At 50.1% G+C, this 13,189-nt stretch overlaps 5 protein-coding genes across 5 annotated transcripts; 2 read left to right on the top strand and 3 right to left on the bottom strand.

Annotated features, from left to right (window-relative positions):
- Positions 1-1,223: 1,223 nt before the first annotated feature.
- P152DRAFT_22845 (uncharacterized protein) lies at positions 1,224-2,158 on the bottom strand. The gene is made up of 2 exons (XM_033674540.1): positions 1,468-2,158; positions 1,224-1,418 (listed from the first exon to the last, which is right to left on the bottom strand). The coding sequence occupies exons 1-2, from the start codon at positions 1,823-1,825 to the stop codon at positions 1,294-1,296; spliced, it is 483 nt and encodes a 160-aa protein (XP_033539179.1). The 5' UTR covers positions 1,826-2,158; the 3' UTR covers positions 1,224-1,293.
- Positions 2,159-2,492: 334 nt separating this feature from the next.
- Positions 2,493-3,331, bottom strand: P152DRAFT_463658 (uncharacterized protein; the record flags this gene model as incomplete). Its single annotated transcript, XM_033680517.1, has 3 exons — positions 2,493-2,569; positions 2,618-3,231; positions 3,285-3,331. The coding sequence occupies 3 exons, from the start codon at positions 3,329-3,331 to the stop codon at positions 2,493-2,495; spliced, it is 738 nt and encodes a 245-aa protein (XP_033539178.1).
- Positions 3,332-3,597: 266 nt separating this feature from the next.
- On the top strand, positions 3,598-5,906 carry P152DRAFT_408283 (Metallo-dependent phosphatase). The gene is made up of 3 exons (XM_033676918.1): positions 3,598-3,849; positions 3,918-3,929; positions 3,976-5,906. Exons 1-3 carry the CDS (start codon positions 3,772-3,774, stop codon positions 5,776-5,778), a joined length of 1,893 nt encoding a protein of 630 aa, XP_033539177.1. The 5' UTR covers positions 3,598-3,771; the 3' UTR covers positions 5,779-5,906.
- Positions 5,907-6,000: 94 nt separating this feature from the next.
- On the top strand, positions 6,001-8,052 carry P152DRAFT_22719 (ceramide glucosyltransferase-like protein). The gene is made up of 2 exons (XM_033674530.1): positions 6,001-6,301; positions 6,349-8,052. The coding sequence occupies exons 1-2, from the start codon at positions 6,222-6,224 to the stop codon at positions 7,796-7,798; spliced, it is 1,530 nt and encodes a 509-aa protein (XP_033539176.1). The 5' UTR covers positions 6,001-6,221; the 3' UTR covers positions 7,799-8,052.
- On the bottom strand, positions 7,837-8,652 carry P152DRAFT_386976 (uncharacterized protein; the record flags this gene model as incomplete). The annotated part of the gene is made up of 2 exons (XM_033675861.1): positions 7,837-8,110; positions 8,156-8,652. 2 exons carry the CDS (start codon positions 8,650-8,652, stop codon positions 7,837-7,839), a joined length of 771 nt encoding a protein of 256 aa, XP_033539175.1.
- Positions 8,653-13,189: the final 4,537 nt, after the last annotated feature.

Below are 13,189 nucleotides of genomic sequence, written 5' to 3'. Positions count from 1 at the left end.
AAAAAGCATAATTTTATATCTATATACTCTAAATCCCGAAAAGAAGCTTTGAATTCGTACAATATTCGTGCCGGCTTCCGTGGAACTGGAATGGTTCCGTTCAACCCAGACAAAGTATTAAATAGCACCTAATTAAACGAGAACCATCAAATACAACGTCATATTACTCCAGAGCCCCAGTATACTTATGCATTCCGTACGCCCAAAGGCCCCAAAGATATATACGATGCCAAATTAGACGAAATGGGGGGCCGGGACTTCAGGAGGTTTCAGGGGAAGGTCGCAAAGGCGCTGGCAGAGAAGAACACGGAAATCGCTCGACTCAAAGCCGAACTTCAAAAGGGCTGAAAATACAATTGCAGACTTAGGTGGGCCTGCAGGCAAGAAAAGGAAACGGGTTCAGATTGATCAGATTGTTGCGGCTCAGGAGGCAGCTAGGGAGAGGGAACAAAAGGCTGCAAAACGCCTCCAAATTAACCCGGAGGAAAAGTCTTGATAATTGCAGAGGGCAACGTTTAAGCCACTCTATCCACAATTTCAACTACAGTTTTAGAAAAATATATGGTGGTGGCTAAATTCCGCAAAATCCATTCGTCTTTGTGTCCTATTGGAGTTGTGGTGGGGGTGCACAGAAACTGGGTCCGTTGACTGACTTAATGAATCTCCTACTATATACACAATCACTCAGACTCTACGCATCAAAACCCAAAAGGTAAAACAGGGTCAATAATAGAGAATAAGAAATACATTAAAAATTGATCAAAACCAGAACGCATAAAATATATTCTATTCCTTAATTTCATGGTTCGATGATGCGCTTCTATTAGTGCCTTATCCCTGAAAATAATCTCTCGTTTATCAGTGACCATGAGAGCATAGCTACCACTAGTAGAAGAATAATAGAGAAGGTATCAGCATTCTTAACATTAGCCAGACCTGAGTTGAAATGCTGAGTTACCAGAGTTAGCGGTGGTAGGACGGAATGATTTTAAGCGAAACGGGCAGGAGGAATCAAATCCATCCCAGATAAAATAAGATCACGACTGATATACGCAGAGCCCAATATTTAAACGAAGAGCATCATGTTGATTATGACGGTGTAATCTTTCAATATTATTCTTTCGCTCTAACATACTTTCAGTATTGTGGATGATGACTCGGTTTTCTGAAAAGAAACGGGCCAAATCCTAATAATATCCCATCGTCCACACTGAATATGACCAAAACGCCTGGCCCCTAGCCTTAATCAAGCAGCAGAACCAAGTGCAATCCCCATTTCAGACTGCGGAAGACTCAAAGTTGAAACCCAGGCGTGAATATCCGACCAAACTTCCGTTGCGATTCACGGGAACGGATTTGGTGCAGTACATTCCCCCGAAAGACAACCTTCCATCTACATCCCAACCTTCCAAAGGCCACTTCAAACGTCAGCGAATGTAGCTGCACTTTCCGGGGTCCTGTACTCGCATAATGAATTTTTCACTTTTGTTTTCGAACCGGCAGGACGCCCACGACCCCTCTTCTTGCTAGGGTTGGCAGTAGTTTTCGTGACCTTTGAAAGAGGACCGTGTTGCTTCCGCGTCGCAGCGGTGGCCGAGCGAGAACTCTTTGCCTTTGCCTTCGCGCTTTGAGAAGCCTGTCGTTGCGCCGTGGGGCGGGGCTCCAAGGTGGCGATGCGCGCACTTCGACGAGATGGATTAAGTCCATGTAACTTGTTCTTGGAGCCCTTGGGCCGTCCCCGTTCGGGTCCTGACTTCGAAACCGTGGCCAGTGCGAGAGAGCTCTCCATCGGATTTGGCGAGTTGGAATCGCGCTTTGAGTCCATCGCGCAAAGTTCAGATCGTAGAGGTGAAGAATCACAGTGTAATTGGTTTTTAGCTGCGAATTGGAATTGCGCGTGATTCGTGCTGAGGACGCGTTGTGGGGTAATTAGTATTGATGACTTCGGAGGTCACGAACGTCTTGCGGCTTGGGACGAGCTTCAGATCTACGCCAGCTGCGTTTGATACGACCATCTCGTTGTCCCCTACCTCATTTCCCATCGCATGATTGTCGGGAATCGCCGTCATTTTGATACTATTCGATTGATTGGTTGGTGAAGTCATCGCGATCTGCTGTGCTCTTTCAGTGAGAATTTGTAGAATTGAAAGATGAGTCGTGTGGAGAACTTCGAGTCCAGTAAACCACGGACTCAGGCACCAGGGAACTGAGGGATAGACATACCTATACGAAAGTCCAGTACAACTTCTTCGTTTTCATTCAGATGTAAAGTGTGATGCAGAGAATGTCCTGAATATGGAAGTATTGTCAAGCTTGCGCTGGATGAAACTCAAAGTAAGTTCAAGTAATGCCAGGCCTGAGCATCACAAGACAGCCGTTTAGTTCGTCTAACCTGGTAAGTTTGTAGATGAGGTCAGCAGGCTGATGTGTAATGAATCGAAAGTGAAAGTGCCGTGGGAAGTGATCGTATGGCTCAACCGTAGTGGTTGGACTCATAGCACGAGTAAAAGGACAAGTAACAGGATTAGGACGAAGATGAGGACTGCAATACAGCAGCTCGATAATGGATCTAAATCGCAATCAGCTCTATAATATGAAGACCGATCAATCAACTTGCCTTCGTTCTTTTTGATGACTTGTCCGATTTTCTTGATACCACTCTGAAGTTTCCCACCGACACGGTCAGCAACCACATCAACGTCCTTCAAAAGTTCGTCCTGCTCTTCAATTTCCCGACCCATGGTATCTGCCTGAGATCGGAGGTTGCCGACGGTTTTGAAGACGCCATCCAAGGCTTGATCCTGCTCATGCATCAACTCCATTTGTCGCTCTTGCTCGAAAGCTGCATATTGGTCCGGTTCATCGAATTCATCAGGATCCGGAAGCATGTCCAAGTTCCTTCCGCCATGACTCTGGTTATTTTGCTCAACTTCTTGAACGGTCTTTTTCAGCTCCTCATGCATATCTTCGACCTCTCCTCCAACTTCTTCAACCAACCGCCTCCGGCGCTCGACCTCATCGATTTCCAGACCATATCTATATGGATCGCTCTCGATCGCCTTCACGCTCTCGACCAGATCACGGAGGTCGGCGCTCAAATCCTGAAGAGTCGACTCGAGTTCCGTTCGTGCTTCGGAGAGTTCGGGAGAATTGGAAGAGGATGCTGAGGAGCGAATACGAAGGTAGGAAGAGAAGAGGGAGCGGGTGGTATGCAATAGCGTGAGGACATCTCTGTTTCCGTTAGCATGAATGGTTTGATGGGAATTGGAAACGTAACGACTCACGCTTGGACCTGGAGGAAAGGATCCCCCGCCGACATATCGGACATCATTCTTGTTGCGTATGTCCCTGTGTTCCTCAAACGGAGAGGATTCAATTCGGTTGGTGTTGCGACGATCAAACACGATGGTCCTTCGAAGAATTCGAAGTAAATACTGAGTATATTGGTATCCTCTTCCTGGTTGATGATGTATCACGAAGCTGTCTTGAGGAAGGGTCTCAGTACAGCGGACTTTTGGAACCAATGTGCAAAATAGCTTCAGATCGACGTCAGAGCTGCAAGCACATCTATGATCCAATATCATCAACCAGAACGAAGGATGAACAACAATTTGTCCGCCAATTTTATTTGGCTATTACAGGTACTCCGGATTTCATTCTTTTGATATGTAGAGTGACTATCAAGGATCCAGTCAGTAATTGCGTCTATTATATGAAACGTGGCTTCTCTTCATTGATCGCGCATTTCCTTTGGACTGTCGAGTTGTCAATATGCCAGTCAGCTCCCGGACGATAGCCGGAATATCATCCACATCGCTTCGAGGGTTTGCGTACCTTTTCTTAAGATGGGTGAGTTATTTTGGAACTTGTCATAGTCTGGTTCGCTTTGGCTAAGCCGATCTCTCTTCCGCACGCAGATTCCTGGTCATGTAAGTCTCTAGCATGGAGGATCATCGACACCAGCTTATTTTCTAGCATTTTCCTCCTCTCGTATTGACGTCGGCTGCAATCTATTTTACTTCATTTGTTCACGCTTTATGGAGGACATCCCCTTACAATATTCTCGCCGATGAGGTCGAGATCGTGGTCAAAGAAGGAGTTGAACATCAGAACCAGGAAGATGTTGCCCTCCTTGCGGGCACAGTTGGTGGAACATCTGAAGAGCTGAACGTTCAGGAGACTATGGTCGTCCAACCCAAGCCGTCTCGTTTCTTTTCAACTCTTGTCTGGGGTACTCCAAGCCCATCCTCACGAGTCCTGTCCATTGTAACCGCCGCAATCAACTTTTGCCTGGTGCTGATGACTTTGGATATGGTCTATACGGCAGCGATTTTTCATGAAGCTCATGATCTCTCTTTTGCTCGAGTTGGCTTCGTCTCGGACTCTAGCGCTAAGGTTTTGGTCCGAGAGCCAGAGTTGTCGAAGTTGCCGATTTTCCTATCGTACCGTCAAGCCGAGAGCGCGGGAATCAAGAGTGCATTAACACTGCCAATAGATTCGGCGTGGAAGGCTGGAGGGCAAATTGATTGGTTGAGTAATGCCACGGATTACACCTCGACGTTGACGATTCATAGGCTGCTACCCGATACCCTCTATCAATATGCCTGGTCGAACAATCATTCCGGCTACTTCGTGACGGCGCCGCCCGTTGGAAGGATCCCGTCCCACCCTGCTCGTGGCGGCGGCGATCGGTTTACGTTCCTACATAGCAGTTGCATCATTCCTCGATTCCCCTATTTTCCTTTTGCGAACTCACTCAGCATCGGTGGCTTAAAGCATCTCGCCGAATGGATGCCGACCCTTGGAGCACAATTTATGCTGTTCCTTGGGGATTTCATTTACATCGATGTCCCCATCCGCCACGGATCCTCAATCTCGCACTACCGCCGGGCATATCGTCAAGTCTACGCGTCTCCCGATTGGCCCGCAGCCAGTGCAGGAATGACTTTGGACTATTTTCCTCCGGTCGATATGCCTTGGATTCATGTGCTCGATGACCATGAAATTGCGAACGACTGGGATATGAATACTACTGGAGTATATGACGCCGCCGTCGATCCTTTTATGCACTACCACATCGCTCCGAATCCTCCTCCGTTACATCCCAACACGGGAGACACGACTTACACGCATTTTACTCAAGGTCCTACAAGCATCTTCCTCATGGACACGCGACGATACCGCTCCGTCGAATTTTTGGATAAATCTGCCCCGATATCTGAGAAAACCATGCTAGGGTCGGGTCAACGCCAAGACCTGCTGAAATGGTTGAAAACGCCTCTCCCTTCAGGTGTGCGATGGAAGATCGTCATCAGCAGCGTCCCTTTCACCAAGAACTGGCGATTCGGATTCGAAGATACGTGGGGAGGATATCTCTCCGAGAGAAAGGTCATCCTAGAAGCAATGTGGGATGCGGTGCAGAACGGCGATGGCGTCGTTGTCCTGAGCGGAGATCGTCATGAATTCGCCGCAACTCGATTCGATCCTCCAGACGAGAACGATCGATGGGGACCGAATGTCACGGTCACTGAATTCAGCACCGGACCCTTGAGTCAGTTCTATCTTCCTATACGAACGTATAGCCAGCAGGACCAAGAAGATGTAGCTCTCGCATACCTGCCAGACGGAAACTCGAAGTTTGGCGCCGTGGAGATTCGGCAGACGGACGATATTCGGCAGAGTTTACTATCCTATCGACTATTCATTGATGGAACGGAGACATGGTCGCATAATGTAACAAGTCCAGCAAGGCCCCGCGGTCTTCGTGGTTTCTGGTAAGGTTGCCAGCTCGATCATGCTGTGTATAAGATCTCAAAACGGGGAGGCCATTTCAAGTGGAATTTCAAGTTACATTCATAGAGACATAGAGCAGTACAAGCAGCGCAAGCTTTCAAGGTCATTTTAATAAAATTATCGCCCGCTGAAGAATTGCCTCTTCGAGCAGAGTCTGGTAAATAGTACGTACATAATGCTGGTGGGTCAATCCTGGTCGTCAAGCATAATGCGTTTTGATTGGACGGTTTTTCCCCTCTACATCCATGGGAAAGTGGGTATATCTCGCCCCCAATTTTGGTCATTGGTGTCTCCAAGTTACAGTATTATCGTCATTTGTCCGTACGGAGTCCTCGCATGAACTGATACAATCGTAACCGGTCGATACCCCCATGTTAATCTAATCCTTGGCCCCCAAGAGGTTCGTTCCTGCTTGGCATGTGCCTCAAATGCTCATCATCATCGCTGTCATATGCCTGCTTTGGTACATTGTGGTGGCCCTTATATGTACCATAGGTTTCGTCCAACTGTATGCAGAGAAGCTATTACTCTACCGGGCACTCTAACGTGAAATAGGCAGAGGCATTATTCAAGACGCCCCAAACCACCGCGATGCATCCAGACCAATGTTCCGCGACCTCCGCGGCCTCCGCAACCTCCGCAACCCCCTCACATCACCATCATCCGTCCTGTCAAAGGATACGAACCGAAACTTTATTCCTGCCTTGCATCGACCTTCCGTCAGACCTACCCACGGAATAGCCTCACTATATGCTTCTGCGTCGAATCCAAAGAAGATCCATCCTTTCCGATTCTTCAGGAGCTCATCCGCGCCTTTCCGGAGTTTGACACGGCGTTGTTGGTGGAGGAAGAGGATGCCGAACTTCAAGGATGCAAAGGCCAACGCCTCGGACCAAACCCGAAGATACGCAACATGAGTAGAGCATATCGGGAAGCGAAAGGTGACATCGTCTGGGTCATTGACTGCAATGTGTGGGTAGGTCCAGGTGTCGCTGGCCGAATGGTCGATACATTGTGCGGCACTGGCGGACGGCGGAAGTACAAATTTGTCCATCAACTACCCCTTGTGGTAGATGTCGAGACCAGCGAACAATCGGAATGTCAACGGGACCCCAAGTCACGCGACTCCAGGGAAAGCACCTCTTGCTCGCGATTTACACGATTCGGGTCCTGCAAGGATTGGTTCAAAACCAAAGGCGGCCGCCTCGAAGAGATGTTCCTGGCCACTTCCCATGCCAAATTCTATACAGCCATCAATACGGTCTCCATCGCTCCCTGTATCGTGGGGAAATCCAACATGTTCCGTCGTTCTCACCTCAATGCCCTGACCAAGAACCAGGGCATCGACTACTTCTCCCGTAATATCTGCGAGGACCACATGATTGGAGATCTCCTCTGGAAGTCACCTGTACCGCCGAATCTGCTCGATTCCGATGATCACGATCATGCGGTCCCGTGGGGGCAGCATGCACTTTGTTTTGGTGACCTGGCAATCCAGCCCATGTCCCGCATGAGCGTGTCGGAATACTTTGCACGACGTGTGCGATGGCTTCGAGTACGAAAGTACACCGTCACCCTTGCTACATTGGCTGAGCCCGGGACGGAGAGCTTTCTCTGCTCGGCATATGGAGCGTTCGCTATCACAACGTTACCTTGGTTCCAATCTACGCTGGGTATCGCGCCGACATGGACCGCTTTCGCCACATTCTGGTTGATGAGTGTCCTGCTGTGGGCTCTCGTCGATTACAATCAATACAAACTCTTACATTCGGGCGCAAGCTTGGAATGGAATGCGGAAACGTCCCTATTTGTTCAGGGACAGGACCGATCCTTTGCTGAGTGGTTCCTCGCTTGGGTCGGGCGTGAAACATTGGCCTTTCCAATATGGCTTTGGGCAGCCTACGGAGGCGCAAGTGTGAACTGGAGAGGGAGGGATTTCTGGGTTGACATGCATATGAATGTACATGAGATCCGCCGCAAAAACTCGGTGCTAAAGGATGAATAGATCCCCATAGGAAAATTGACCACCCCACTCATGAAACGTCAGCCATTCACCGGCCCTCTTGCGCCAGGTTGTATCTTCAGATCCATGACATAACGCATCAGACTGCAATCATCACACTTCACCAAGGCTTGTAGCGCTTTGATTCTGGCCTTCAGTTTCTCGTTCTCCTCCGCTAGTTTAGACTTTTCCCTTTCGACCTGTTTGATGTACGACGTCGCGCTTGCGAGGATTACCGCCTTGCTAGGCTTGTTGGTTGATGCCAGATCCTCAATGTCTCCGGCGTCGCAAGGAAGCAAGCCATTGGCGATGCGACTGGCGTTGATGAACCCCGTGGGATCCGCGGTGGCTGAATAGGACGACGGATTCAAAGATGGAACGACATTTTTCAGGGCTTCGAGCTGTGTGTTTAATGATTCTCGGTATTTTCGCTCGACTTGATTATGCGGGACTCGCTTTTTGGACTTGGACGTGGCCTGGGTGGATGGAACGGGAACGTCTGGATTTGTTGCTAAGGCGGGATTATCAGGGGATTGTGTCTCCCCCGATTCTCGTTTGACCGACCCGTCGCCTTTGCCGGTGGTCGCTTCACGGAGAGGAATGGTTTGTGATGTGAGTTCGTTGGGATCGCGGAAGAGAATGGGGTCTTCGTTCGACTCGGGAATCTCACCAAAAAGAAATGGCGCGCAGGCGGCTCCACACGTCGAGGGATCTGGGGGAGTCCCTTGTTTTGTATGATTAGGGCATAACGGCGACGTCCAACACGCTGATCGTGAATCTGGTTGTTCACCCCGGGACCTTTTGAGATCGGCGTTTGATCGTTGGCCTTCGGCATCTTCCCTCTCCACCGAGGGCATGATCGCGACCTCTCTCTCGTCGGCATCAAGAGGGCCGTTCGAGAACCGTTGATGCGGGGAGACACGGTAGTGAGGAGAATGCTTCGATATCGAACCGTTCAACATATCTTCGGGGAAATCGTCGAGGATCAGCTGGGCCATGGGTCCCTCTCCGGACACGAGAGATACAGATGTGGAGGGAGTGTTCTGCTCCGTACTTGACTGGAACGGATCCATCGAGGTAGATAATGGCAACGGTGCCGGTGGATCTGGAATGGTCTGCGACATGGCGTCTAAGAACAAATTCGGCGTGTGAAGGATATTGTCGCCGTTAAAATCGAGTTCGTCGAAGAGAGGATAGGTGAAGATGTCGTCTACCTGTTGCCAGGCGAAGTTGCCCGGGGAATCGGCGTTCAGGTTGGGGTTTGATTGTGAATGCGACTGTGACTGTGACCGCTTATTATTTGGCCTGGTACCTCGCTCCTCATCGCGAGGCATGTACTGGTAAGGCATCTCTATAGGATTGCCCGTCATGTAGGACGAAGACACAGGCATAGTGGAGGTGGCGTGAGGAGATCAGAAGTTGGGAGAAGAAGGCGTGAGGATCGGATGGATGTGGCGCCACTTCGGCGATACGATGTGTAGAGACTAGAGTCGACTCAGTCGAGGGCTATGGAGGGAAGGACTTGGACGGAGGGATCAATAATGCAGGTTCAGGCCTGGCTTGGATTGATGTTGGACTTGCGAGAGTCCGATGGGTGTGGATTGGTTTGACTAGTCTATAATGTAAAATGAAATGCTTGAGAATTGCGCAATGCACACGAGGATTCAATCTCTGCGTTTTACTAGCCTTATGTCCCAAACACATTTCAAACCGATCGATGATCACCGTCGTGGGGTTCCGAATGGCAGTCTGTCCAGAGTGTTTGGAAGCGCTGTGGATTATTGGCAACTTGCGAAGATATCACACCACATTTCTGAAAGAGGTATAGCGTTGAGGATATAAGGTGGAACACTTTAAGGCGAAGTTGCGGCAGTGACGGACGGTCCACGTCCCACCCGTCCGGTCTAGACTCGAAGGCAACAAGGCCAATGGTCCAAAACTGCCAAGCGATCACATGCAATGTACACATGATGCTCCTCTCTCGTCCGGCCCCTCAGTTTGTCCCCGACGACGACACAATAAATGGTGTTCAACCGAATGATCACGGTGGAATGGTTTTCAGGTTGGTCTATCCTATTTTCGTCCTGGAGTTTCTGGTCGGATCTAGGTACATCTCGAAAGTGGTGGAGAACATAAGGTCGAGCCGACGGACAAGCTATGCAGCACCATTCGCCGCTACCACTGGTGACGACAATGAGGTATGACGCGGTTCCGCGGTGACTTGATCTCGTACAGTGCCAGCATGTTGGCTTGGTTCGGCGTCGCTGCTCTCATCAGGGTCCTCGAAGCGCCCCTGTAAAAGATCCTCCAGGTCCTGCAAGAACCATTCCCTAACCTCATTGACCGCGGCTCGTTCTTCGTCTCCGATCTCAAGCGGTGGACCTGTCATATCCTCTGTGGCTTGAACGCGTTCATTCGCGCCGTTGGCTGCATCAAGGCTGTGATCCCTCTGTGTGGACGGAGGCTCATAACGCCAAACGCACCACGCACTGCTTTGCGCACTCATCATGCCAACCTTTCCTTTATGCATAACAGCCCTCATCTCGCTGAGTAGAATCACGTCACCCTTGGTAGCCAACGGTAACGCAGTGCGCCAAGGGCGGAATATCTGCACCTGACACATTTCTGGCCAGATATCAGGGGACGATATCGAGAGAACCGTCGAAAAGTCCCGTGGCCTTGATTTGGAACGCTTGGGTCGACTAGGCGGGCGAACTACGAGGCTAATTGCGGAACAAAGACTCGGAGCACGCATATTGAGGTAGGATATCAGATCCGACAACGCAGTATAGTAGGAAAACCTTGTACGGAGGCCCTTGCAAGTCCTTTTAGCGATTGTGTCGCCCGGAAATGCGGGTATGTCATGTCTCTCTGTCGGAACTTGGTCTTCGGCAATCCCTAACAGACCATTCGTATTCTCATTAAATGGAACGGAACTGGGCGTGGCGTGCGACACCTTGGAACTTAGATCAGCTGCGTTTTCGTCCCGATGTTCGCTCCGATCCTCGCCCTGATGTGTGCCCTGGTGTTCCCCTTTATGATCGTCCTGGTGCTCGTCCTGATGCTCGTCCCGATGCTCGCCCTGATGCTTGCCCTGATGCTCGCCCTGATGCTCGTCCTGATGCTCGTCCTGATGTTCTCCCTGATGTTCGCCTTGATGTTCGCCCTGTTGTTCGTCCACGATTTGGCCATCATTCATTAGCGGCCCAAATCGCTCTTCTGCAAGATTTTCAGCATGCCTAGGAGTAAACCATGGGCTAAGAACATCAGGCATGTGATTAACTTGTTTCTTTCGATGCTCTTCGTAAACTTGTTGAGGTGGAAATTCGGAATCCTGACCCGCACGAAAAGGTTGTGCCTCATTTCGAACGGCAGTAGACTCCTGGGTGAGCATTGGTGTCAGCGGGAGTTGGTTCCCATGGAAAGAATGTTCGCTCCACGTTTCGATAAGCTGGGATTGCAGCGGCTGACTCGCATCTGGCGTCTTCGGTGCCCATTTGTAGTCCATGGGTGGCAAATCTTGCTCGATCGCAGGTGTCATGTTGAATGGCTGGGCTGGGTCCCAATTCGAAAGACGAGAATCCAGTTCCAGGCCCTGGGATGGCGCATGTAACGCTTCCTCCGCGACCCCTTTCGGCCCTTTACCGTCTTTCGGGCCATCTTGCTCTTCGTCTTCGACATATATCAGCTCCTTGGAAGAACTTTGGATATCTCCCATGGCCTCATGCACTGTCGATTCATGGTGGATCGCTCTGACCCTATCTGTTTCGCCAACAAAGCGCGCAGCGCTAGATCCTAGAGGAGTCATCTGCACCTGACTTGTCTCATCAATTGCAGAACCGTCGACCAGCTGATCCATTATATCATGCTCATCGTGGCTGGTTTTTGGAGGGGGTGGCGCTGGAAAACGCCGAACAGACGAAGAAGCTGAGCCGTCCAAGCTAAACGGGAACGATCTCTCATAGCTCTCAGTGGCTGTCATCGGTTCGTCGTCATATTGCGATACACCTTCAGCGTCGTATTCAGGGGCATCTCTAGGCTGGGTATCGCTGAATGGACGGGAAACAGGGTCGATAAAGTACGGTATCGCTGGATAGTCAGTATCACCAATGTGCTCGGACGGAATTCCGAGATGCGTTGGTTCCGGTACTATCGACTGTGAATGAAACATTCCAAATTGCTCGATGTTTGACACCATAAGCTGTTGCCCATCTATTGGGTTCATATTCTCCCTCGAAATGTCTTCATCTAGGATACTCAACTGGTCGCGAGTGTCCTGGTGGATATGTTGGTATCCACTTTCGTCGCCGACGGTGCGCTGCGCATCTTCTTCAGTATCCTCCTCGCTGTCAGTAATGACCACAACGTCGTGAAAGTGGGTGTCGGCTTGAGGTGTCGCATCCTCTTCTTCTTCATAGTACCCAGAGCTAGAATTGTCATGGATCTGCTGGCCGTCATCGGTCTCGTAGGGAGACTCTTCGTCCTCTCCAGGTTGGGGTTCCATCATACGCTCCGATTCGGAGAACTCAGTGTCTTCTGAGCCTGAGAAGCTTTCCTCGCTGTGTAATTCATCGTCTCCCACGATGTCCTCTTGGAAGTTGCCTTGGTATGCATGATGGTGGACCCCGTGTTGATCTTCACGTAGTTCCGTTCTCCTCCCTCCATCGACTTCGGATATTTCATCACTGGCAGAAGTCTCTGTTGACCCCCCTTGCACACTGACAACTTCAACAGCATCTTCAAGTCGAGTGGCATTGCTCAGTTCTTCATTGTCGTCTAAATCATTAGCCATTTGAACCGCTGAGCTTGTATCCACCTCCTGTGAGGAATCCAAGTGGTGGCTAGTGGACTTGTCCAATTCCAGTTCCGGTCGTGAGACAAAGTGAGGAGTGGGGGTTGAAAACATGTCAGTCGGAGCAGTTGCGGTATTATACGCAGGCACAGTGGAGCCGCTGTTTCGATATGTTGTACCATGTTCAATGGTTGATCGATATATGTCATCCCCAGCCAGTGAGTGCCTTGGAGAAGGTGTTGCATCTGGCAAGTTTTGACGTGCGATAGAGAGTTGAGCATCGTCGAAGTCTTCATCTTCATTCATTGAAAGCCTTTCCACGTCTTCTGGAGAGGAACTACGGTCAGAAACTTTCCAAGTTCGTATGCCCATCCAGCTCTTCCTTTTCTTCTTCGGTGGTTCCGGGTTATGGGGTGCCGCCGATACAAAAGGGTCGAATACAGAATCAACATGTGATCCAGCAGAGTACCGATACCGCTTATGGAATGCGGGGGATGACAGCGTCTCTTCCTCCGGTGCATCTTGTGACAAAATACCCACTCGCGACCCGTGCTGCTTCTCAATAAGTTGGGAGTTATTGTCACATGCCGGTGCAGCTCGTC

This window comes from Eremomyces bilateralis (assembly GCF_010015585.1).
Source record: "Eremomyces bilateralis CBS 781.70 unplaced genomic scaffold P152scaffold_1, whole genome shotgun sequence".
Taxonomy (NCBI): Eukaryota; Fungi; Ascomycota; class Dothideomycetes; order Eremomycetales; family Eremomycetaceae; genus Eremomyces; species Eremomyces bilateralis.
This window is presented reverse-complemented; position numbering and strand designations above follow the sequence as displayed.

What these genes read in the sequence shown, in the direction of transcription:
- P152DRAFT_22845 (XM_033674540.1), bottom strand. Translation starts at nt 1,825, where the DNA reads ATGGACTCAAAGCGCGATTCCAACTCGCCAAATCCGATGGAGAGCTCT. An exon ending in AAAAGTGAAAAATTCATTAT is followed by an intron (nt 1,419 to 1,467) that starts GCGAGTACAGGA and finishes TGACGTTTGAAG; the next exon opens with TGGCCTTTGGAAGGTTGGGA.
- P152DRAFT_408283 (XM_033676918.1), top strand. Translation starts at nt 3,772, where the DNA reads ATGCCAGTCAGCTCCCGGACGATAGCCGGAATATCATCCACATCGCTT.
- P152DRAFT_22719 (XM_033674530.1), top strand. Translation starts at nt 6,222, where the DNA reads ATGCTCATCATCATCGCTGTCATATGCCTGCTTTGGTACATTGTGGTG. An exon ending in ACCATAGGTTTCGTCCAACT is followed by an intron (nt 6,302 to 6,348) that starts GTATGCAGAGAA and finishes AACGTGAAATAG; the next exon opens with GCAGAGGCATTATTCAAGAC.